We start from the raw sequence: 25,951 nt of genomic DNA, 5'->3' as shown, positions 1-25,951 counted from the left end.
GCCCCATCAGGTTATACAATCCTTGTTTCCTCAGCCCAGAACTACCTCCAAACGCATTCATTGTGAACAGACCCTGCCAACATCTATCTAATATACACGGCCATACACAGACATGCAATGTATATGGTCACATTCAGAAATGACCTACAGAAGAAAAAACCATACCTGCCCCACTTCATCAAAAGCCATGATGACCACCGCCGCACCAAACTGTTTTATCTTCTTGGCTTTTGCCAGAAAGTCTTCTTCCCCCTCTTTCAGACTGATGCTGTTCACTATACATTTTCCTTGGCAGCATTTCAGCCCAGCTTCAATCACATCAAAATTGGACGAATCAATACATAGTGGTACCTGTGAGGTTAAATATTAAAATATGTTATAAAAATAATGAGGCAGCCTGATGTATCCCATTACACCTCAATATATAAAGAAAATACAGCACAATGAGAGGTTTACCTTAGCAATATCAGGCTCAGACGCGATGTAATTACAGAACCGCGCCATGGCTCTGGGGCCGTCCAGCATGCCGTCATCCATATTAATATCAAGGATTTGCGCACCCATCTCTACTTGCGCTTTTGCGACTGTAAGTGCTTCCTGTTAGGAAAACATATCAGAATGAACTTGGTTATAAAGACACTAGCTATTGCAAGCTTTTTTATGGGTACATTTTTATTTTATTTATGGCACCGGAGTCAGCACGTGCGCATACTGCGCTATCCTGCACCATTTTTTTTAAAGACATTGTCTGCGAATTCGCATATACAGTGTCTTCAATAAAACGCCGTAGTGTGGCATGCACAAGTGCTGACTCCGGCGCCTCACTGCGCAGCCGCCACCCATCCCGTCTTCAGACAGAAGGACGCGTCCAGAATATATAAGACGCACTGAGAATACAGGGGGGTGTACTCACTTACGCTGAGTGCTGTATATATAACGTACTGAGAATACAAGGGGGGTGTACTCACTTACGCTGAGTGCTGTATGTATAAGGTACTGAGAATACATGGGGGGGTGTACTCACTTACGCTGAGCGCTGTATATATAACGTACTGAGAATACAAGGGGGGTGTACTCACGCTGAGCGCTGTATATATAACGTACTGAGAATACAAGGGGGGTGTACTCACGCTGAGTGCTGTATGTATAAGGTACTGAGAATACAGGGGGTGTACTCACTTATGCTGAGCACTGTATATATATATATATATATATATATATATAACATACTGAAAATACAGGGAGTGTACTCATTTACGCCGAGTGCTGTATGTATAAGGTACTGAGAATACATGGGGGGGGGTGTACTCACTTACGCTGAGCGCTGTATTTATAACGTACTGAGAATACAGGGGGGTGTACTCACTTACGCTGAGCGCTGTATATATAACGTACTGAGGATACAGGGGGGTGTACTCACTTACGCTGAGCGCTGTATATATAACGTACAGAGGATACAGGGGGGTGTACTCACTTACGCTGAGTGCTGAATGTATAAAGTACTGAATACAGGGGGTGTACTCACTTGCGCTGTATATATAACGTACTGAGAATACAGGGGGGTGTACTCACTTATCCTGAGTGCTGTATATATAACGTACTGATAATATGGGGGTGTACTCACTTATCCTGAGCGCTGTATATATATAACGTACTGATAATATGGGGGTGTACTCACTTATCCTGAGCGCTGTATATATAACGTACTGATAATATGGGGGTGTACTCACTTATCCTGAGCGCTATATATATAACGTACTGATAATATAGGGGTGTACTCACTTATCCTGAGTGCATTATATATAACGTATTGATAATATGGTGGTGTACTCACTGATGAATCTGTTTCTCTCTTGTCCTGGACATATTGTTGTCATGGCGTCACACTGAGCATGCTCAGTCTATAGAGGCTTCAGACAGGAGGACACATCCCTGGTTATATTATAGATTTCACACTACTCAAGTTATATGCTCAAGTCAATTTCCTGCTGTTACTATACTGGTTTTCATACAGGGGTACTCATGGCTAAAGGGGTTATCCAGTTAGGACCACTTAAGAGGACACACAGATTGCAGTAGGGTTTCACCAGCAGACATAGCATTGCACAACATATCCATGTAATGCATAAAGATACCGAGTCCTCCAGCTTGAGAGTTGCTCACAGTACAGTCCTATAGCTCTGGCTGATAGAAAATGAAATGGGGTGCAGTCCTAAACAGGGGTATTCCCCTCTATATCAGACAGAAAGTACTAGACTGTAAGGCCATACCCTGCTGTATCCACACAATGAAACTAAAATAATACTGACATGAAGTAAACATACAATACGTCATTAAACACAACTTACCTCATAATTCCCTGCCATAATGAGCTTGGCAAATCTTCTTGAACCGGCCACATTACATCGCTCCCCAATATTGACAAAATTTGTATAAGGCCCTATTCTAAATGGTTCCAAACCTGGGCAAAGATAATCAAACCCAATTCATGTTACAGATTATATTTCTGAAGGTACAGGTGCATCTCACTAAATTAGAATAACATCAAAAAGTTAAATTTATTTCAGTTCTTAAATACAAAAAGTGAAACTCATTATACAGAGTCATTACAAACAGAGTGATCTATTTCAAGTGTTCATTTCTGTTAATTATTTTAATTTACTGAGATAGTGACTTTTGTGTTTTCATTGGCTGTAAGCCATAATCATCAACATTAACAGAAATAAACACTTGAAATAGATCATTCTGTTTGTAATGACTTTATATAATATAGGAGTTTCACTTTTTGTATTGAAGAACTGAAATAAATTAACTTTTTGATGATATTCTAATTTAGTGAGATGCACCTGTATTACTATAACAAAATACAACAGTACATTCAGAGGATTAATGTTGTATTACAACAAAATGGTTTTTTCATATATATTATTTCACCAGCAATAACCTAGCTATGCCATTTATTTCATCATAGTACAGTTGAATCAATTACATTTTTCATTATGCATTCTGAGATGCAGCTTCAAACAGCTCTCCTTGAATCCTACTTGTAATAGTTGGCAGGAAGAAACCTATCGCAAGCAGGAGGCAGGGGAGACCTATTACACAGGACACAATGAGAATCTGAAGTGTGAGTTAGAGGACAGCAATTTTTTTTAACAATGATTTATCACCATCGCCATTAAATAGAACTCAGAGCAGAGCAAGTACAAATTAGACTTTACCCCCTCTGCAAAGTTAGAGGCATCTTGGAAAATGTAATCTACATAAGGGTAAGATACCAGAGGGAGAGAAAAAAAAAATCAACATGGCAAAGTTGGCACACCAACTAAAAATCTACACACAAAGTATCCACAATAGCTGCTACACAATTCTTAAATAATAGTTCATGCAGTATTACTGCAGCACCCGCACCATGCCCCTCCTTCCTCCCCTCCCCCAAGAGAGTGGTGAATACAGTGATGGAGGATGGGGCCGCTGGCCCCTTCTTACACCAATCAGCGTGTGAGACAGCTGACACAATGACATCATTTCATTGCGTCAGCTGTGCACAGCAGAGAGTCAGTGCACCGGAGACAGGAGCAGAGAGTCGAGGGAACAGGAACGAGGTGAGTATGTGGTGATTTCTTTTTTTTTTTTTTTTTTATGTGTATGGGAGGTTTGTATGTACATAGCAAGCTATGTGGAGCTGACTTTGTATATATGGAGGCTATGTGGGGCTCGCACTGTATATTGGAGACTGTGTGGAGCTCGCGCTGTATATTGGAAGCATGTCAGCATACTTAAAGGGGTATTCCCAACTAAGAGAATCTATCCCAATATGTAGCAGGTGTAACATCAAATATCTACAATTAGAAATGCAGTATAGTGCTTCTGATTTGCTAAGTCACTTCCCCCATGTGCAGGCATTGCAGTAACTTAGGTATCCATGGTTACGACCACTCAGTTAGTTCCTAGTGGTTGTAACCATGGATACCTAAGTTACTCCAATGCCCTGAATATGGGGTAAGTGACATAGCTTATCAGAAGAATTATACAACATTTCTAATTGTAAGTATTTGTTATTATTATTTTTATTACACCTTAAAAGTGGTGCAATATTAATATAAAATAATTATAATTATTATGTTAATATTAATATTGAGGAGAATTAATTTCAGCCTATTGGTTCAGCCCTCTACAACAGTCACGGTCTCATGTGGCCCCTTGGGAAAATGAATTGCCCATTTCTGGTGTAGGGGCATTATACTCTACTAGAGGGTGGCCCGATTCAAACGCATCGGGTATTCTAGAATATGTATGCGGTGCACCGGGCGCAATCAGCACAGCGGTGTTTAACCCCTTTACAGCCCATGACGTATTAATACACGTCTGTGCCCTGGGACTTAAGAGCCTGACCCGTATTAGTACGTCATGGCGATCGCGCGCGCACACAGGCTGGGCGGGCGCGATCGCCGCCGGGTGTCAGCTGATTGTCACAGCTGACACCCGGTACTATGTGCAGGGAGCGGTCCCGGCACATTAACCCCCGCAATGCTGCGATCGAAGTCGATCGCAGCACTGCGGAGGCAAGGGGAGGTGATCGCAATACTCACCTCCTCTTCCGGCCTCCAGCGCTGTCTGCCGTGGCTTCCCGGGTGTTGCCATGACGACCCGATGTCGTCATGACAACATCCGGGTCACCAGGCAGCAGGAACATTGTTTAGTCATGCGCAGTGCACGACCAAACAATCTTCTCACTGTGCAGTGCTGACAGCCTGCATTGCACAGGGATGGTGTTCCATCCCTATGCTATGCAGGCGATCAGAATAAAAAAAGTGAAAGTCCCACAGTGGGACAAAGTAAAAAGTGTAAAAACTCTCAGAAAGTGAAAAAAAAGAAAAAAAAAAATTGTAAAAATATTTAAAAAAAAAATAATCCACCAAAAATAAAAATATAATGTACCCATCAATAAATATTATTATAAAAAAAAAAGCAAACAAACAATAAAAAGTACACATATTTGGTATCGCCGCGTCCGGAACGACCTGACCTATAAAACTGTCCCACTAGTTAACCCCTTCAGTGTACACGGTAAAAAAACTAAATAAATAAAAAAATCGAAGCAAAAAACAATGCTTTATCATCATACTGCCAAACAAAAAATGGAACACGCAATCAAAAAGACAAATATAAATAAAAATGGTACCACTGAAAACGTCATCTTGTCCCGCAAAAAACAAGCCGCCATACAGCTCCATCATCCGAAAAATCAAAAAGTTATAGCTCTCAGAATAAAGCGATGCAAAAAAATAATTTTTTCTATAAAACATCTTTTATTGTGTAAAAGCGCCAAAACATAGAAAAAAGATATAAATGTGGTACCGCTGTAAACGTACTGACCCAAAGAATAAAGCTACCTTATCAATTTTGCCACACGCGGAGCAGAATTAAAAAAAAAAAACAATCAAAAAATGTCACGTGCCTGAAAATGGCACCAATAAAAACGTCAACTTGTCCCGCAAAAAACAAGCCGTCTCATGACTCTGTCTGCCAAAATCTGGAAAAATTATAGCTCTCAAAATATGGCGATGCAAAAACTAGATTTTACAAAAAATGCGTCTTTTAGTGTGTGACAGCTGTCAGTCATAAAAACCCCACCTGATTCTGGTATCGCTGTAATCACACCGACCCGAAGAATAAAGTCGTCTAATCACTTATACCGCACGAGGAACGGCGTAAAAAATAAACTCTCGGGTTAGGGTTGTGCTAGGGTTAGGGATGGGGTTGGGGTTAGGGTTGGGGTTAGGATTTTTTTCAAAAGTAAGAAAAAAAGATGACGATATGGCGACTACACTGTGTTCCAAATTATTATGCAAATAATAGTTTTTTATTTTTTTCAAAATATACTGTTATCATAAGCAGTATGTACAAAAACCTTTCAATTGTACTCTAATAGTTATTTAACTGGAAAATTACAATGACTGCAATTCATATAGGTAATTTGGGAAAATCTGAGAAAATATTATTTGCATAATAATTTGGAACACAGTGTAGTTGTTGAGCGCAAGTGATCGCTACTTGAGTTTGCATCGGGTGCTCTGGTATGCATTGAGTATCGTGGGTATTTGAGTGACATGCTCGAGTCTCCGCCCCATATGCTTCGCGGCCAAAAAAAACTTTGTGGGGATTGCCTGCCATGCACGAGCGATCCCTGCATGGTTTTTTTTTGGGTGTCTAATAACCGTGAAACATGCGGGGCAGGGACTCGAGCATGTCACTTGAGCACACGCAGTACATGGTGCATACCTGAGTACCCGATGCAAACTCAAGTAGCGAGCACTTGCGCTCAAGACTAATGACAACTTATTCAATATGATGACCTAATGTTATCAAATTGTGCGTCATACCTCTGGGTTCAAAATGTTCACTATACCCCTTGATAAAATCCTTGAGGGGTCTAGTTTCCAAAATGGGGTCACTTGTGGGGGGTTTCCACTGTTTAGGCACACAGGGGCTCTCCAAACGCGACATGGTGTCCGCTAACAAATTGAATGGAAAATCGGCTCAAATTGTTAGCGGACACCATGTTGCGTTTGGAGAGCCCCTGTGTGCCTAAACATTGGAGGTCCCCCACAAGTGACCCCATTTTGGAAACTAGACCCCCAAAGGCACCTATCTAGATGCATAGTGAGCACTTGGAACCCCCAGGTGCTTCACAAATTGATTAGTAAAAATGAAAAAGTGGAAAAAAAATACTTTTTCATTTTAAGAATCAATTTGTGAAGCACCTGGGGGTTCCAAGTGCTCACTATGCATCTAGATAGGTGCCTTGGGGGGGTCTAGTTTCCAAAATGGGTCTAAAGTAACATTTTTGTGAAAAAAGTTAAATGTTCATTTTTTTCTTCCACATTCCAAAAATTCCTGTGAAGCACCTGAAGGGTTAATAAAGTTCTTGAATGTAGTTTTGAGCACCTTGAGGGGTGCAGTTTTTAGAATGGTGTCACTTTTGGGTATTTTCTATCATAAAGACCTCTCAAAGTGACTTCAAATGTGATGTGGTCCCTAGAAAAATGGTGTGTAAATTTTGTTGGAAAAATGAGAAATCACTGGTCAACTTTTAACCCTTATAGCTCCATAACAAAAAAAATTAGAGTAGACATGTGGGAAATGTTATTTATTAACTCTTTTGTGTAACATATCTCTCTGATTTAAGGGCATAAAAATTCAAATTTTGAAAATTGCAAAATTGTAAAAATTTTCGCCAAATTTCCGTTTTTTCACAAATAAACGCAAGTGATATAGAAGAAATTTTACCACAATCATGAAGTACAATATGTCACGAAAAAACAATCTCAGAATCAGGGGATCCGTTGAAGCGTTCCAGAGTAATTACCTCATAAAGTGACAGTGGTCAGAATTGTAAAAATTGGCCTAGTCATTAACGTGCAAACCACCTTGGGTTGTAAAGGGGTTAAATTTGGCGGCAATATCGCTGACTGGTCGCGCCCGCCGGCCGCGACCAATCAGCACAGCGGTTTTTAAATTTGGCGCCAATATCGCCGATTGGTCGCGGCCGCCGGCCACGACCAATCAGTGAAGCGTGTTAGTGAGGGACGGAGAGCCTGTTTAAATTTGGCGCCAATATCGCTGATTGGTCGCGGCCGGGCCGGGTCCCTTCACACTTGCCGCATGGAGGTCAGCAGCGCCGCCAGTCGGGGTACTTCGGCTGCATCGCCGCTGACCTCTGTGCAGAGCGGTGTTAGCACCAATATCGCTGATTTGTCACGGCCGGCGGCCACGACCAATCAGCAGAGCAGTGTTTAAACTTGGCGCCAATATCGTTGATTGGTCGCGGCCGTCAGCAGCGACCAATCAGCGTCGTATTAGTGTGGGCCCGGGAGCGGCGCTGCTTGTGCGGGTACTTCCGCTGCGAGCAGCTGGGAGATGACCGTCTGCTCGCAGCAGAAGCATCCTGACCGGCGGCGCAGCTCCCCGGTCCTCCCTTCACACTTACCGTCGGGAGATCAGTGGTCCTAGCCGCTGATCTCCCGACGGTAGCCGCATGGAGGTCAGCGGCGCCGCCGGTCGGGGTAGTTCTGCTGCGATCAGCCGGGAGATGACCGGCTGGTGCCAGTCATCTCCCGGCTGCATCGCCGCTGACCTCCGTGCGGCAGATGAGCCGCTAACGGCCTCCATCTTTTTTCTGAAATCCCGCGGCGCTGATTGGCCGCGGCCGGACCAATCAGCGACGCGGGATTTTCTGGAGACAGACAGACAGACAGACAGACAGACAGACGGGATAAGACAATTATAAATATTAGATGGCACAATAACTTTTAATTGGACTGACCAACTGTGCTACATTCTGCCTGCACATAGTATTTATATAGCGCAGGTGTAATTATGATGACTGTGTGAATGGCCTTCTAGCCACGCAGCTTTTTATTTCTAGAACCATGAACATAAAATAAACTAAAGTGAGTAAAACAGAAGCACCACTAAAGGTGCCCTGCTAACTCTGTAACCACTGAAGATAATTCAAGTCACACAGTTAATGTTTCCCTACATAGTAAATAGAAACGTTATGTCAGAAGACAGGTTTCCGTGAATTGTGAGTACATTTTGTACATACCAGAAAGCAGCATGTAGCCGTCAAACACTGTGGAAGGAGGAACCCTTGGTTTGCAGTGTTTCACTGCTTCTGCAATTTCCCTGATGAAGTAGAAATACAAAATCCACATTATTACTATAATAAACAAAACTTTAAAAGTAAAACTAGAATATGTATAGCAGGGGACCAGGACCTATTTTACCTTGAGAGCCATGTTCAGCTCTGAAAGATGGTTACAAGCCACATGTTATGCATAGTAGTTGTGAGGACCACCTCACCTCAGTGGTTTCTACAAGAATGGGCTTTGCTGGACCAGGAGGCACAGCTGCTGTGTCCAGGAATGATAAGCTTCTGGTACTAAAACAATCATTGCAAGCAAACAAAGCCAGGAGCTTGATAAGATAGGCATCCCTGAACTCTAGGTTTTAATCCCTGCAGCATGCTGTCTTTAGATTACATAGCAAAATCCTGCTGACAGATTCCCTTTAAGTAGAAAAGTTTCTCCTTGTGAAGAGCACCAAGATGGTATAAGGAAACTTATAGACCATGCAATGAAACTCTGAGAATTTAAATATGAAAATAGACTCTTCAGAGAGGAAGAGGACTGCAACTCTGGTGCCAACTATTGGGGGTAGGAATCCTAAAAGTCAATATAGACCCTTTAACAAGTCTTGACGCATGACTTAGCATAAATAGCCAATCAGACACTACATTTGCAGACATGTTTTGGGGTCTTTGCCCCTTATCCGTGCAAAGCAGGTCTACTTTGGCTTAGTGAGAGGTATCTAACAAAGGTTTTAAGGGAAAATGTTTCAAATTGTAAAGTATGTCTAGTTGGATAAGAATTATGGGCCATGCAATGCTCCTCTGGGAATTGAACTATACATCTAGCGTTTTCATTACTTATCCTAAGGACGCAGTCAGACAGCCGTATAAATCGGACCGAGATCAGACTGCAGTGCACGGATTGGCTGCTGCTTTCCCGACCCGAGCATGACAGCTGCATAGAACTATATGAAGCTGTCACGCTCTGGTCAGGAGAGCCGCCGGCCAGTCCGTGCACTGCAGTCCAATTTTTACAGCCATCTGACAGCACCCTAAGTCATATGGCATGGCTCGTTAAAGGGTCGATACTGACTTTTAGGATTGCTAACCCCAATAGGTTGCATAAGAGTTCCTGTCATTTTCCTCTCTGAAGTGGCAATTTGAATGCAGAATGTTTTTGCTTCAGTTTATATATATTATTACCTGATATGCGCTGGAGTAGTTCCACAGCAGCCACCAACGATGTTAACCAAACCATCCATGGCAAAGTCCTGAAAGTAAAATTTAGATTATAATTGAAATGACTGCGAAAAAAAAAATTAAAAAAAATGGTGCAAGGGAAACCACTTTATTTATTTTCCCTCGTGAAACAATTGAATATGAAAGTAAAAAATAATGGAAACTAAAGACAGCTCTTCTATTTCAAAAGAGTCTAAAACTAGGTGGAAACATACTGCACATGAGGTGAGAACAATGAACAGCAAAGCCGGGTACCTTTATGTGCTTGGCCGTCACTTCTGGAGTTTCATCATAACCACCAAAAGTGTTTGGGAGACCTAAACATATGGACGAAAAAAAGAAATAACCTCATCAATATTTTATTACAAAAGTCTATTAATTTACTATTTACAGAATAAATGTCATCATAATGTCTGTAAACTGCTGTGGAATTAATGGCGCTATATAAGTGAGTAAAATAAATAAATTTAATTTTTTTTCCAAACACCCTTAGTAATATCTCTTAAGAGAGAAATCTGCTTCTTTCTCCTTCTACTCTGATCTTTCATTCTCAAAATTCTCAATTCATTGGTAAAATCAGTCTTCAGTGAATACAGCTTTTCCCATTAATGAGATAGGAGATGAGAGCAAAGTGATCTCCCATCTTAGTGATAGGAAACTGTCTTGACTGAACACAGATTTTTCTCAAGAATTGAGAGTGAAAGAAGTAAATTTCTCTGATAAGAAATATTACAAAGTTGCTTATTTTCATGTGAACTATTGATGTATGAAATAAAAATTAAAACAGCTTCTCTTTAATGTACACAAATAATATACAGAAGATGGGGATGAATTAAACATTTGGGGTCCCAGGAATCATATTTTTATCACTGTGGTATGATGAAAAATGCATTTAGTGGGAAAACTTCTAAAAGGGAATCTGTCAGCACATTGTGCTATGTAATCTGATAGCAGGATAACAGAGGAGAAGAGAAGCTGATTTCCAGCAATGTAACACTTACTGGGCTTCTTGTTGCAGTTTTGATACAATCCCTGTTTTATCTGTTACAGATATTGCAGTGGTCAGAGAGCTGAGCTGTGTATAACCCCGCCCACACCAGATTGGCAGTTTCTTGTGTACAGTGTGAATTGTCAGCAAGCTGTCAATCAGTGGTGGGGGCAGGGTTACACAGATTAGCTGGACTGCTGTGCACATGAGACCTAGTCCGGCAGTGATTATCTCCTGTTGATTAAACGCCGATTGTACGGACACTACAACACACACTCTAGTAAGTGACATCTCTGAAACCAGGCTCTCAGCCCCTACATTACGCTGTTCTCAGATTAAATGGCAAAAGCCGGCTGACATTCCTTCTAAAAGACTTGTAACCTCTACATATCCTAGGAACCAGAGCCTGTGAATATGGATGGAGAGGACATTCCTTCTAAATTTTAAATCCATTCTCCACTTAAATTTTGATGGCTACTAAATAGTATTATAGGCACTGTGATAAACTATATAGATATAATAGCACTGTTTAAATATGTGTGTCAATATAGTGGCTTTTATGCTGTGCTTCCAAATGTTAGATAGAAAAGAAAAAAAGAAGAAACAGAATGGAGAAACAGCTCACCGTCCCAAAAGCAAATTCCAATGAGGAAATCCTGCAAATCCATTGAGCAAATTCCATTGTGGTGCACGGAAAATACGAGCGCAGAGTTGGTTCTCAGGTATATGTGAAAATAAATCCATAAGAATTAAAATTCCAGCATCCACAAAAATGTAATGATAAAATATAACCTTTAATAAATTGTAAGTAAAAGTATAGAAAATGTACATAATTAAGGACTCCTGCGTTCTTACGCGTTTTGGATCGCATATGGATCTTTATTCCTAATCTATGAATAAGGGTCCATATGTAATCCGAAACGCATAAGACTGCAGGCATTTTTAATTATGCAAATGTTATATATTTTTTAATTACAATTCATTAGATGTTATAATTTATCATGTCATTTGTGGATGCTGGAATTTCCATTCTTGTGGATTTTTCTTTAAATGTAAAACTTGGGGCGATGCAAAATTTCTAATACTTGTGTAGATCAGAAATTTGTGACTTTGTTCACACTGCAGTCAGGAGCTTCGATCAGTCTCCTTCAACAGACACCATGACAGAAGACAACAGACCAGGTGACAAGTCTATGGGGTCGACGGCCAATGGAATTTGCCATCTGACAGGTCTGGCAATACATTGTCGTTTTTAATTATAATCAAAAACCATATCAAAAGTGCGAGCGCAGCATAAGGGCAAATAATCGCGGCCCAAGGGATAAAAATGCGATCGTTGCATTCAGATTAGCCAATTCTGTATGCAGAAACGACTCACCTGCATTTGGATAACAGATAATGTGGGATGTTGTGCATTTCCCGATGGCTTCAATGAAAGGTCTCATCTCAACAGCTCCCAATGCACAGTTCAAGCCAATGCTTAAAAGAGAAAGACAAAGAAATATTGTCACTGGAGGTTGTTAATGCAAGAGCAATTCTTTACATCTATTCAATACTGATCAATGACATTTATTTCTTTCAAATAGATGATTTACATGAAGTGCAAACAATGTATTGAATTTCCTAGCAAACCGCTACACACTGGGTCACAATATTCCAATATAGGAAGGTAATATTGTGCAAAAAAAAATTTTTTTAAAGTTTGCACCTATTACTCATAACATTAGTCTGGGGGCAGTACAACTGGTCCTAAGGACATCTGCTGCCAACATAACCCTAGTAGGCTCCCACAGCATTATCACATAACACCGCTGTACAACGTTCCTTCACGTGTCTCCGAATATGAGAATTGAGATTTCTGCAGTTATTCAGCCCTAGAAGTGCTACTTAGAGAGGCACCATGTAACCACAGCCTGCAGTCCAGTAACATGGATGTAAAAGGAGTTTCTGTGCCATGTATGAGGTCTGTTTACATGGGAGTATCCTGTGCATGTACCGGTATTTTGGTAAGAAGGTGGTATCAACTCAATGGGTCTACTGAACATGGATATCATTGGAAATCAACATACAGTGGGGAAAAAAAAAGTATTTAGTCAGCCACCAATTGTGCAAGTTCTCCCACTTAAAAAGATGAAAGAAGCCTGTAATTGACATCATACGTAGACCTCAACTATGAGAGACAAAGCCTGAAAATCACATTGTCTGATTTGGAAAGAAATTTTTTTCAAATTTTGGTGGAAAATAAGTATTTGGTCAATTGCAAAAGTTCACCTCAATACTTTGTTACATTTCCTTTGTTGGAAATGACAGAGGTCAAACGTTTTCTGTAAGTCTTCACAAGGTTGGCACACACTGTTGCTGGTATGTTGGCCCATTCCTCCATGCAGATCTCCTATAGAGCAGTGATGTTTTGGGGCTGTCGCTGGGCAACACGGACTTTCAACTCCCTCCAAAGGTTTTCTATAGGGTTTATATCTGGAGACTGGCTAGGCCACTCCAGGACCTTGAAATGCTTCTTATGAAGCCACTCCGTTGTCCTGGCGGAGTGCTTGGGATCATTGTCATGCTGAAAGACCCAGCCACGCTTCATCTTCAATGCCCTTGCTGATGGCAGGAGGTTTGCACTCAAAATCTCACGATACATGGCCCCATTCATTCTTTCATGTACATGGATCAGTCATCCTGGTCCCTTGGCAGAGAAACAGCCCCAAAGCATGATGTTGCCACCCCCATGCTTCACAGTAGGTATGGTGCTCTTTGGATGCAACTCAGCATTCTTTCTCCTCCAAACATGACAAGTTGTGTTTATACCAAACAGTTCTACTTCGGTTTCATCAGACCATATGACATTCTCCAAATACTCTTCTGGATGATCCAAATGCTCTCTAGCAAACTTCAGACGGGCCCGGACATGTAATGGCTTAAGCAAGGGTGCATGTCTGGCACTGAAGGATGAGTCCCTGGCGGCATAGTGTGCTACTGATGGTAGCCTGTGTAACGTTGGTCCTAGCTCCCTGCAGGTCATTCACTACTTCCCCCCCATGTGGTTCTGGGATTTTTCCTCACCGTTCTTGAGATCATTTTGACCCCACGGGGTGAGATCTTGTGTGGAGATCGAGGGAAATTATCAGTGGTCTTGTATGTCTTCCATTTTCTAATTATTGCTCTCACAGTTGATTTCTTCACACCAAGCTGCTTGCCTATTGCAGATTCAGTCTTCCCAGCCTGGTGCAGGGCTATAATTTTGTTTCTGGTGTCCTTCGACAGCTCTCTGGTCTTCACCATAGTGGAGTTTGCAGTGTGACTGTTTGAGGTTGCGGACAGGTGTCTTTTATACTGATAAGTTCAAACAGGTGCCAGTACTACAGGTAATGAGTGGAGGACAGAGGAGCCTCTTAAAGAAGACGTTACAGGTCTGGGAGAGCCAGAAATCTTGCTTGTTTGTAATTGACCAAATACCAAAATTTGAAAAAAATGTCTTTCCAAATCAGACAATGTGATTTTCAGGATTTCTTATCTCATTTTGTCTCTCATAGTTGAGGTCTACCTATGATGTCAATTACAGGCCTCTCTCATCTTTTTAAGTGGGAGAACTTGCACAATTGGTGGCTGACTAAATACTTTTTTTCCCTACTGTACAGTAGAGATGAGCGTTGTTCTACTCGAACTGTTCGCCAATCTCAAATTCGAGCTGTTTTGGGCGGTGTTCGAGCCGTTCGGCGAACACGAACAATTTGAGAAAAATTCGGCTGTTCGAGGTTATGTTCGATAACTGTTCGTGCACCAAAATCATAACTGGATTTTTTCTCAGTAATGATGAAAATTAATGTTAATACGCAGTTTGAGTGTACAGCGGGGTGGGGGGAGGGGCAGGGGATGGATCTCTGCAGGAACAATGAAGATCTCCATTTTTTTTTCTCTTTCCCGCATTTACAGTGGGGAGGTGCAATCTGTCAGCCTATCAGCAGCGCACACACGGAGCGAAGTGCTTTTTTTCACACAAGCAAGGGCATGTGTCATTGGCAGTGTATGTCACATGTCCTTGCCCTATAAGACCAAGCCATTTTCCCCGTTGCCACCATTTTCTCACTGCTGCAGCTGCGTGTTAGACGGCACCGCTGTTGCTGTGTGCGCTATACCTTGTTAATTTCAAGCCAATTTTCGCACAAATATACAGATAGCTTGGGAGTAGGGAATAGTTGTGATTGCAGTCCTTTTAAGGACTAGGTTACAGCATTTCCTACGACTTTTATCAGGCAGGTCTGTGCTCTTAAATAGATAGGTTGTGGGAGTAAAGACTAATTGTAATTGGAGTCCTTTTCAGGACTAGGTTACATCAGTTCCTATCAGTTTTTGCGAGGCAGGTCTGTGCCAGTGCTGTGCAAGTTTTTTTCACAGCATTTGGCTGAATCTAGCAAAGCTAATCCTTTTTGGCCTATTGCAGAGTGTGTTAGTCAGTGGAGTAGCCTATCTGTGTTGCAAGATATACCACCTGTGTATAGAATACCAATTTTTTTACTGCACCTAGTGAAGTAAAATCTTTTGGGCATAGCATCATTCTATTAGTCCATCTATACTGACCTCCATCAGGTTGCAAACTGAATCTAATTTTTTTCTGCATCTAGCTCTGAAAAAATATTTGGCCTTCTAGCAGTGTGTGGGACTTGTTCTATTAGTCCACCTATACTGACCTCCATCAGGTTGCAAACTGAATATATTTTTTTCTGCATCTACCTCTGAAAAAATATTGGGCTTCTAGCTGTGTGTGGGACTTGTTGTATTAGTCCATCTATACTGACCTCCATCAGGTTGCAAACTGAATATATTTTTTTCTGCATCTACCTCTGAAAAAATATTGGGCTTCTAGCTGTGTGTGGGTCTTGTTCTATTAATCCATCTATACAGACCTCCATCAGGTTGCAAACTGAATATAATTTTTTCTGCATCTAGCTCTGAAAAAATATTTGGCCTTCTAGTAGTGTGTGGGACTTTCTCTATTAGTCCATCTATACTGACCTCCATCAGGTTGCAAATTAAAAATAATTTTTATCTGCATCTACAGTACCTCTGAAAAAATATTTGGGCTTCTAGCTGTGTGTGGGACTTGTTGTATTAGTCCACCTATACTGACCTCCATCAGGTTGCAAATTAAAAATAATTTTTTGTATGCATCTAGCTCTGAAAAAATATTTAGCCTTCTAGTAGTGTGTGGGACTTTCTCTGTTAGTCCATCTATACTGACCTCCATCAGGTTGCAAACTGAATATATTTTTTTCTGCATCTACCTCTGAAAAAATATTGGGCTTCTAGCTGTGTGTGGGTCTTGTTCTATTAATCCATCTATACTGACCTCCATCAGGTTGCAAACTGAATAGAATTTTTTTCTGCATCTAGCTCTGAAAAAATATTTGGCCTTCTAGTAGTGTGTCGGACTTTCTCTATTAGTCCATCTATACTGACCTCCATCAGGTTGCAAATTAAAAATAATTTTTATCTGCATCTACAGTACCTCTGAAAAAATATTTGGGCTTCTAGCTGTGTGTGGGACTTGTTGTATTAGTCCATCTATACTGACCTCCATCAGGTTGCAAACTGAATATATTTTTTTCTGCATCTACCTCTGAAAAAATATTGGGCTTCTAGCTGTGTGTGGGACTTGTTGTATTAGTCCATCTATACTGACCTCCATCAGGTTGCAAACTGAATATATTTTTTTCTGCATCTACCTCTGAAAAAATATTGGGCTTCTAGCTGTGTGTGGGACTTGTTGTATTAGTCCATCTATACAGACCTCCATCAGGTTGCAAATTCAAAATAATTTTTTGTATGCATCTAGCTCTGAAAAAATATTTGGCCTTCTAGCAGTGTGTGGGACTTTCTGTTAGTCCATCTATACTGACCTCCATCAGGTTGCAAATTAAAAATAATTTTTATCTGCATCTAACCCAGCCAATAGTTTTGGCCTAATACCACAGTTTGGCCACTCACCTCTGCTCGGTTACCATCCATTGTTTTTTTGTGCAAACAACTCCAGAGTTGTGAATTAGTTAACCACCAAAATGAGTGGAAAAAGGCCTGCTGCTGGTGGAAAGGGGAATAGGCGTGTTGGGAAGGGGAAAAAAGGTTGTGTCCGTGGGGTAGGTGTTAAAGCAACAGTAACATCTGCAGAAGAAAGACCATCTTCCTGCCAAACTAAAATGTCTACTTCTTTTAGCGGACAATGTGATAAGATCCCTTTCTTACGGCCACGCCAATCGCTACAAATTCCAGATGAGGCACAAAAACAGCAGGTGCTTCAACGGATATCAAGTGCTCCTTTAAGTGGGCTCTCCTCCACATCAACTTCAACATCACAAATACTCCAGTCCTCAAAGGTGTCACCCAAATCGCACTTGCTTCCTCACAGCTCCCAAATCTCCAGCTGCCCGTCTGAGTATGAGGTAGAACAGATGGTTGAGTCTGCAGAGCTGTTTACTCATACTATAGCCTGGGAATCAGAGGTCGACTCCAGCGCTTCTGTGAATCCAGACGAGGAAATGATCTGCACTGATGCCCAGAATCTTTATGAGTCGGATCCAGGACCAGACGCAGAAGGTTCTGACCATAATGTAGACCCTCATTCCCAAACTGTAACTCCTGTTGGTGGAGACAATGAGGAAGACGATGATAAGACTCAAATACCTGATTGGAGCGACAACTTTAGTTTTTTGTCAGGGCAGGAACAGGTTGGCTCTGAGGACGATGGGTGTGATAACACACAGGGTGATGATGATGAGGTTGGAGATCCCACTTACTGTCAACCCACAGTCAGCCAAGAGATGAGGTCAGCAGAGGAGGTGGAGGAAGATGCTAGTGACGACGAGGTCAGGTTGCGCCTTCCTGGACAGAGACGTAGTACTGGAAGCACGTCAACAACTGCATCCTCAAACACAACTCTGCCTCTCACCACAAGTCGTGGTGGCTCTTCAGGTCACATGGGTGCTAAGCCTTGCATAGCCTGGGCATTTTTTCAGATCGATAAAGATGACCCAACTCGTGTTATCTGTAACATTTGTCAGCAAAAGCTAAGTAGAGGCCAAAAAATACATAGTTTGAGTACTTCATGCATGAACCGGCACATGGACATGAAGCATAATTTGCAGTGGGAAGCTCAGTGTGCTACAATGCGGCCTAGCCGGCCGGGCCAACCACCGTCTGCCATATCTTGTGCATCCGCGGCCTCTTCATCCTCTGTGACTGGGGGGACAGCAGTCACACCTGTTTTGGGGCGCAGACCTGCCACCTCTTTACCCGCAACAGCCAGCGTGATTGGCAGGTCATCATTTTCTTTGGAGGTGGTAACACCAGCTGGTGTTGAGCGCTGTCCGACATCGATAGCACCACCTTTGGATCAAGGCAACCTAACATGTCCGCCTGCATCTTCCTCACAGACCGGCAGTTTGCCGGGGACATCCTTATCAACCCCGTCTAAGCACAATAGCCAGCCCTCGGTCCCTCAGATGTGGACAAGTAAAAGACCATTTCCTCCTAGCCATGAGAAAGCTAAGAGGTTGAATTTCACCATCTGCAAGCTCTTGGCTACAGAAATGCTGCCTTTCCGCCTGGTGGACACAGAGGATTTTCGAGACCTTATGTCCGTCGCAGTGCCCCAGTACCAGATGCCCAGTCGGCACTACTTCTCAAAGAAAGGTGTGCCTGCGCTCCACCAGCATGTCGCACACAACATCACCGCTTCTTTGAGAAACTCTGTGTGTGACAGGGTGCATTTCACCACAGACACTTGGACGAGTAGGCATGGACAGGGGCGTTACATGTCGCTGACTGGGCACTGGGTAACTATGGTGACAGCAGGACAAGGGGCTGCTGTCCAAGTCTTGCCGTCCCCACAAGTTGTGCGTCAATCCTCTTTATGTCAAAGTTCCTCCACTGCTTCTGCCTCCTCAACCTCCTCTCGGTCTTCCACCTGCACCCAAAGCCTGTCTGGTCATGCCACAAGCTTTCTAACTGCGCAGAAGGGATCCTGCACACCTCCTTACTATGCTGGCAGTAGGGCTCAACGTCATCAGGCGGTTTTTACTTTGAAATGTCTGGGAAACGTGAGTCACACAGCTGAGGAGTTGTGGTCAGCTCTGGAGAACCAATTTCATGAATGGCTGTCTCCACTGGACCTGAAACCAGAGAAGGCCGTGTGCGACAATGCTGTAAACCTGGGTGCGGCCCTTCGCCGGGGCAATGTCACACACGTGCCTTGTATGGCTCACGTGTTGAACCTGGTTGTCCAGCAATTTTTAGCCCACTATCCCAGACTAGATGGCCTTCTGCAGAGGTCACGGTCGCTGTGTGCTCACTTCCGCCGTTCGCATCCCGCAGCTCAGCGACTTACATCTCTACAGAAGTCGTTGGGCCTGCCACTTCACCGGCTAAAATGCGATGTGCCTACCCGGTGGAATTCAACTCTGCACATGTTGCAGCGACTGTGGCAGCACCGACAAGCCCTGGTGCAATACGTTCTGACGTATAGCCTGGGCCAACGAGATCCAGAGGTGGGGCAAATCACGCTGGAGGAGTGGTCTCAGATCAGGGACCTATGCACCCTTCTGCACAGTTTTGAAATGGCGACGAAGATGTTTAGTGCTGATGATGCCATTATCAGCATGACTATTCCGGTGATTTACATGCTGGAGCACATGTTAAACAGAATTCGGAGTCAGGTGGTGGCACAAGAGGAGGTGGAGGAAGTAGAGGAGGAGGAGTTGTATGCGGAAGGGCTAACATCTGCAAGGTCCAGACGGTCGGCAGCACCAAGGCGGCAGGCATGTGAGGGTGGGGGAGATGGTTTTACCAGGGCGCATGGTAGCAGCCAAACTAGTGAGGAAGGTGCAGGAGCCCAGGAAGCAGTGGAGGACGAACTGATGGAAGACTCATCAGATGAGGGAGACCTTGATCACATTTCTGTTGTGCGAGGTTGGGGGGAGAGGACAGAGGAAGGAAGCATGATTGTTACCTCGCCACCAACACAACAGGGACTTGGTGCTCCTGGATGCGCAACACACATGAGTGCCTTCTTGCTGCACTACCTGCAACATGACCCTCGAATTGTGAGAATTAGAAATAATCCTGACTACTGGGTTGCCACACTGTTAGATCCCCGGTACAAAAGTAAATTTGCCGAAATTATTCCTGCCATAGAAAGGGATGCACGCATGCAGGAGTATCAGCAGAGACTGTTGCAGAATCTTACATGTGCTTTTCCACAAAACACCAGTGGTGCACGTAGTGAATCTCACAGTTCCAACTTGCCAACCGTGGGACCGTCAAGTGTTCAGCACTCAAACCGTAACAGAACCACAGTATCTGCTGGTAACATCAATCTTGCGGAATCATTTCACCACTTTTTTAGCCCATCCTTTGCAAGGCCACAGGAGACAAGAAGTCTGACACATAGTCAACGCCTAGAGACGATGGTACAGGAGTATCTCCAAGTAAACATTGAAGCCACGACTGTGTCACTGGACCCTTGCTCTTTTTGGGCTTCCAATCTGGATAAATGGCCGGAGCTAGCCACTTACGCCTTGGAGATCTTGTCATGCCCCGAAGCCAGCGTTCTGTCTGAACGTGTGTTCAGCGCTGCTGGTGGTGTGCTGACAGATAAGCGCACGCGGCTCTCCACTGATAATGTAGACAGACTCACGTTCATAAAGATGAACAAATCATGGATCCGAAACGACTTTTCTACCCCTGTGTCATCCTGGGGAGAGTAAAAGCTTGATGATTGGTTAAAATCACCCTACCAACCGTTTTAAGCTTTCAAAGTACTAATCATGTTTATCTGTATCTTGACTGGAAAATAATTTGGGCTTTGTAGAAGTGTGCAGCACTGATCCTATTAGGCCATCTATACTAAAGCTTCACCAGATTTAAAATTAAAAATAATTTTTAGCTGCATCTAGCCCGGAAAATAATTTTGGGGCTCCGAGATGCGCAAGACACATAAGTGCCTTCTTGCTGCACTACCTGCAGCATGACCCTCATATTGTCAGAATTCGAAGTAATCATGACTACTGGGTTGCCACACTCTTAGATCCCCCAAACTTTTCGATCAACCTTTTCATTTTAATAAAGACCAAAAAAATGGTCATTTTTGAAATTATAAGCATTAGCAGGTTGTTAGAAACTGAAATCAAACAGTTTTCAACTCAAAACTTTATTCTAGGTGATGTTACATTTTCACATAGGACCCCTTGTTCGAAAGGAGCTTCTGAACTCTCTCGTCCATTGAATTTGTCAGGTTTTGGATGGTTTCTGCTTCAATTGTTTTGCATGAGGACAGAATACCCTCCCAGAGCTGTTGCTTAGATGTGAACTGCCTCCCGCCATCATAGACACTCCTTTTAATGATGCTCCAAAGGTTCTGAATGGGGTAGAGGTCAGGGGAGCATGGGGGTCACACCATAAGTTTGTCCCCTTTTATGCCCATATCAGCCAGAGATGCAGATGTTTTATGTGCAGCATGAGATGGTGCATTATCATGCAGAAAAATGATCTTGCTGTGAAATACACGGTTCTTCTTCTTGAACCATGGCAGGAAGTGCTGTTTGAGAAAATCCACATACATTATGGAGTTCATCTTTAGCGCCTTCAGGGATCCTAAAGGGGCCGACAATCTCTCTCCCCATGATTCCAGCCCAAAACATTACTCCACCTCCTCCTTGTTGGCGCTGTAGCCGTGTTTGCGTGGGGTGTCCATCAACCAGCCATCCTCCACTCCATTCATCTGGACCATCGAGCGCTGCACGGCACTCATCCGTGAACAAAACAGTTTTGAAATCAGTCTTCATGTAATGTTTGGCCCACTGGAGCCGTTTCTGCTTGTGTGAAGTGGATAGAGGAGGTCGACAGGATGGCGTATGCACAGCTGCAAACCTCTGAAGGACCCTGCATCTTGTTGTTCGGGGGACGTTGGAAGCACAAGCAGCTTCAAAAACTTGTCTGCTGCTATGACAAGGCTTTTTTGCCGCTGCTCTTTCAACCTGACGTAATTGCCTGTAGGAAAGAGTCCTCAATTTGCCCTTATCAGCACGCACACGTGTGTACTGTGAATCAGCTACATACTTCTTGATTGCCAAGACACTTCATCCTGATCATCGCACAATGTTGATTGTAGTCATGCCTTGACCTAAACACTCCACAATTTGTTGCTTCTCAGCAGCCGACACATCCTTTTTCTTTCCCATTTTGGCAGAAAATGTAGGCTGCTTAATAATGTGAGAGAGCCTTCTTAAGTAGTCTTGCCTTTCATTGGACACACCTGCCAAACTAATTAGCACAGGTGTCTGCAATTGCTTACAGTGATATAAAGAGCCCTGACACACATCACCATCAATGAGTTTAACTGACAAACAAACAAATTCTTCCCTTATCATTCCTAAACACTTTTTGCATAATAATTTGGAACGCAGTGTACATGTGCTTTTCCACAAAACACCAGTGGTTCACGTAGTGAATCTTACAGTTCTAACTTGCCAACCGTGGTCTGTATGGAATTGTTCAATAAAGGGCCCAAAATTAAGATAACATAGATGGGAGAGGTCTCTATGAATAGGAATTCCTAAGTATTTGATACCCTGTGAGGGCCAGGCAAAGGGAAAGTTGGACTGGATGGAATCCTATATGGATTTGGGGAGGGAGACATCGAGGGCCTCAGACTTCGCTGCATTGATTTTAAAATTTTACCATGTAACAAAGTGATCTATTTCAGCCATAACAGCAGGGATGGATATATGTGATTGAGTGATATATACTAGGACATCATCAGCAAATAGAGAGCACTTGTACTCGGTGCCTCCCACCTCAATCCACCTAATATTGGGGTTATGGCGAATTGATGAGAGCAGGTGCTCCGTCACTAGGATGTATAAGAGAGGGGACAGAGGACATCCCTGCCTTGTCCCATTGGTGATTGTGAAAGGTGATGAAAATGTTCTGACGCACCCCCTGGGCCTTGGGACACCCGGAGCCGGACCCTTTTTGGTGGATGCTGGTGGTTGTAGTCTTCGTGGCGGCGACCCGGTTCCGTGGCTCAGGGCGGTCAAACCAGTGGCGGAACTATTTATGTGGTTTTGATGTTTAAATGTCCGACTACGCCACCCGTGGATTGCGGTCAGAGTGAACCGCCACTACAGGGCAGACCGCTGAGGCTGGTGTTGTGGGTGCAGCAGAGCGTAGCATAACTCCCCACAGGAGGAGTATAGCCTCAGGGCAGTGTATGCGGAGGATGGGGGTGATGGTGCAGGGCAGCAGCAGTAACGACACGGAGTCAGTGATGCAGTCCAGGGCCTTTACTCACAGTTCTTATTATCCAGACCACGTCTGCAGGTAACGGCTGCCCACGTCGTACTGTGCTCACCAGGTGAGGGGCTCAGACAACTCCCAGATAACTTTGGATCACTTCACAGGACCCCCTTTGTGTGTCCTTTGTCTGGCCTTTCTTACCAACACTTCTGTAAGGCTGCCTCGGGCCTCCTCTTGGTAAACTTGGCGCCAGTTTCCCTGACCCTATGTGGTGGCTTCCTAGCGGGTGTAGCGAGGGGCTGCGCCACATAAAATGTCAGAGCCTCCGGTTTCTAGCTGAGGGTCGTTTCCTGCCTCCACTAGTTCGGGGACCGGTCTCCCCCTTTGGCCTGACCCCTCCACGCAGGTGGATTCGGGCGTGCGGTGGCGACTCGCCCGTCCGCACCCCTGGGATCCCTTCATTCCTCGTTCCTGGAGCCTTCTCCGCTCCTCTTCCTTCCTTCTCCCTCTTCCAGGCCTGGGCCTCTGTTACTAGGCCCGCCTCCGGAGCAGAGCTCATGCAGAGCCCCTGCTCCCTGCCACTTCTGCTCAGACTTCTCTGCACTGAACTAAGATGGTGCCCACCTTTTATACTCCCTTCTCAATGCACCCAGGAACTGCTTCCTCCCTGCTCCTGCACTACAGGGTTCCCCTTCCTCAGTGTTCCCTCCCCCCACTCCAGCCAGGGACAGGGACTGTCGTGCCCATCTCAGGGGCATATTGGTTGCCCTGCCCCACGGCAATGTGGTGTAATGCATGCAGGTGTCGGGTCCTGATCCACACTCCATCCTTACCTGAGAGTGAGATATCACACCTCTGGGTGAGGTGCAATACGTCTGTAGCAACCGAGCCCTCAGGGTGCTACAGTTCCATTTATCTTCAGCCTAGGTGACGTATTGCGATACAGGGCCGTGATTTTGGCTATAAAAGGGTCCCCTAGACCCCTACCCCAAGCTTTTTAAGAGAATCATATATGGCGTGCCAGGAGACTCTATGGAATGCTTTCTCAGCATCCAACGAGAGTATCTAATTACAAATTTTTAACTGCATCTAGCCCAGGAAATACTTTGTGCCTAGTAGCAGTGTCTGCTAGTCAGCGGATTATCCCGGCTGTTAAGCAAGCTACACCACCTGTAGTTTAGACACTTAATTTTTTCAAAGGAAATGCTTCGGGACCATGGGATACTTAGTGAAGAGCATCAGGAGGCACCCCAAGGCATAGGGGCTGGGACTGGCAGTAGGATGCCTTGCGGTGGACAGCCGAGCTCGATCCTTATAAAAGATTTTTAACTGCAGCAGCTTTAGTGGACGCTACTGGAGCTGGAATTACCGCGGCTGCTGGCATGAGACTTGCCCTCCAATAGATCCTTGTAAATGGATTTAAAGTGTATTCATTCAAATTAGAGAGACAATTTAAATTAAAAAGCTTAGAGCTGCCTCCACCACAGGGGGGCTCGCTCGACCCACCAGCGGACAGGCACCAGTATTGGGAGAGGGGGGCTGGCCGTCAGGGTTCACCGCGGCTCTGGCACAAACCCGGCGACACGGAGGTGGCACGGGCAGGAGCGGACTGGCCGTGTCGGCTTCTCACTTTTTGGATTTTAGAAGGGCATGACATGCCTCTGACGCGCCCCCTGGGCCAGTGTTGTTAGGGATACCCGGAGCCGGATCAGATGGGGGTTGTAGTCTCCGAGTGGCTGTGACCCGGTCCGTGCCCAGGGTGTCAAGCTCAGTGTGTGGCAGTCCTTACTGATGTTACTAAAGTTCTTTATGTCGACTACGCCACCCGTTGAATTGCGGTCACTACGGCCGCCGCTGCAGCAGGGTCCGCTGAGGCTGATGGTGTTTGTGCAGCCCAGGTAGTATAACCCCCAACGGGAGGGGTATAGCCTCAGGGGGTCAGGTGCAGAGGATGGTGGTTGTGGAGGTGCAGTGAGGATGGTAATGAGAGTCAGAGTCGGGCTGTGCAGTTCAGGGTTTGTTTACTTACTGCTGTTCTTGTACCGGTCACTCCGGCCTTAAGTGACCACCCGAGCCGTGCTGCGTCCACCAGGTCCTGGACTCGGCCAACCCCCAAGTAGTTCTGGAGCGTGGTTCTGAGCTCCCTTTCTGTCCTGTCCTCGTCTCTGGCCTTCCCCACCAGGGATCCACCTAAGTCCAGCTCCCTCGGGCCTCTTGTTGGTGAACCCTTGTCTCTGGGTTCCCTGACCCTATGCGTGGTCTGCCTTCCGGGTGGATATAGTGGGTGGCCGTGGCAGATTCTGCCCACGGCCTCCGGTTCCTGGCTAAGGTGTGCTGTAGCCTCTGCCAGCTTGGGATCCGGTACCCTGTTGCCAACTCTTCACCCTCTGGTCTAATTTGGGCTCTTGGAGTTCCTTCTTTCTCCCCCCTCTGGGTCTTTCTTTCTCCTCTCTCACTCTTGGCCTTGGGGCTGCTCTGCTCCTCTGCTTTCCTCCACTGCTCTGCAAAAGACTGACAGACTGACCAGCCTTCTACAAAAGACTCCTCTGCAAAGACCCTGATCTAAGATGGTGCCCACCTTATATACTCCCTCTATGTGTGAGCTCAGGTGACCAGCACCCAATGAGCTCCTAGCACTACCCAGACTGCTCCCCCTATCTGCCCCTACACTACTGGGATGTTCCACCCCCCTCCCACTCCAGCCAGGAACAGACTCTGTCGTACCTGCACATTTCTCTAGTGGGAGTACCATCGGTCTGTTCCTCGGAAATGGGATGTGTGTAGTGCATGCAGCCTAC

General features: G+C 44.5%; 1 protein-coding gene across 2 annotated transcripts in view; it reads right to left on the bottom strand.

Moving 5' to 3' along the window:
* The window catches only part of MTR (5-methyltetrahydrofolate-homocysteine methyltransferase), a 95,099-nt gene that overhangs the window by 51,338 nt on the left and 17,810 nt on the right, over positions 1 to 25,951 (bottom strand). For both annotated transcript variants that reach the window (XM_073672544.1, XM_073672545.1), the window contains exons 9-15: positions 12,241 to 12,341; positions 10,130 to 10,191; positions 9,839 to 9,906; positions 8,612 to 8,691; positions 2,349 to 2,461; positions 457 to 597; positions 166 to 351 (exon numbers count right to left, since the gene is read on the bottom strand). In XM_073672544.1, the coding sequence (XP_073528645.1) occupies positions 166 to 351; positions 457 to 597; positions 2,349 to 2,461; positions 8,612 to 8,691; positions 9,839 to 9,906; positions 10,130 to 10,191; positions 12,241 to 12,341 (751 nt within the window). The remainder of the gene's footprint in view (positions 1 to 165; positions 352 to 456; positions 598 to 2,348; positions 2,462 to 8,611; positions 8,692 to 9,838; positions 9,907 to 10,129; positions 10,192 to 12,240; positions 12,342 to 25,951) is intronic.

Source organism: Phyllobates terribilis, unplaced genomic scaffold (genome assembly GCF_046119375.1).
Source record: "Phyllobates terribilis strain yellow unplaced genomic scaffold, ASM4611937v1 Scaffold_3__8_contigs__length_932513732, whole genome shotgun sequence".
Lineage (NCBI taxonomy): Eukaryota > Metazoa > Chordata > Amphibia > Anura > Dendrobatidae > Phyllobates > Phyllobates terribilis.
The sequence above is the reverse complement of the archived record's forward strand: the minus strand, read 5'-3'. Positions and strand labels throughout refer to the sequence as shown.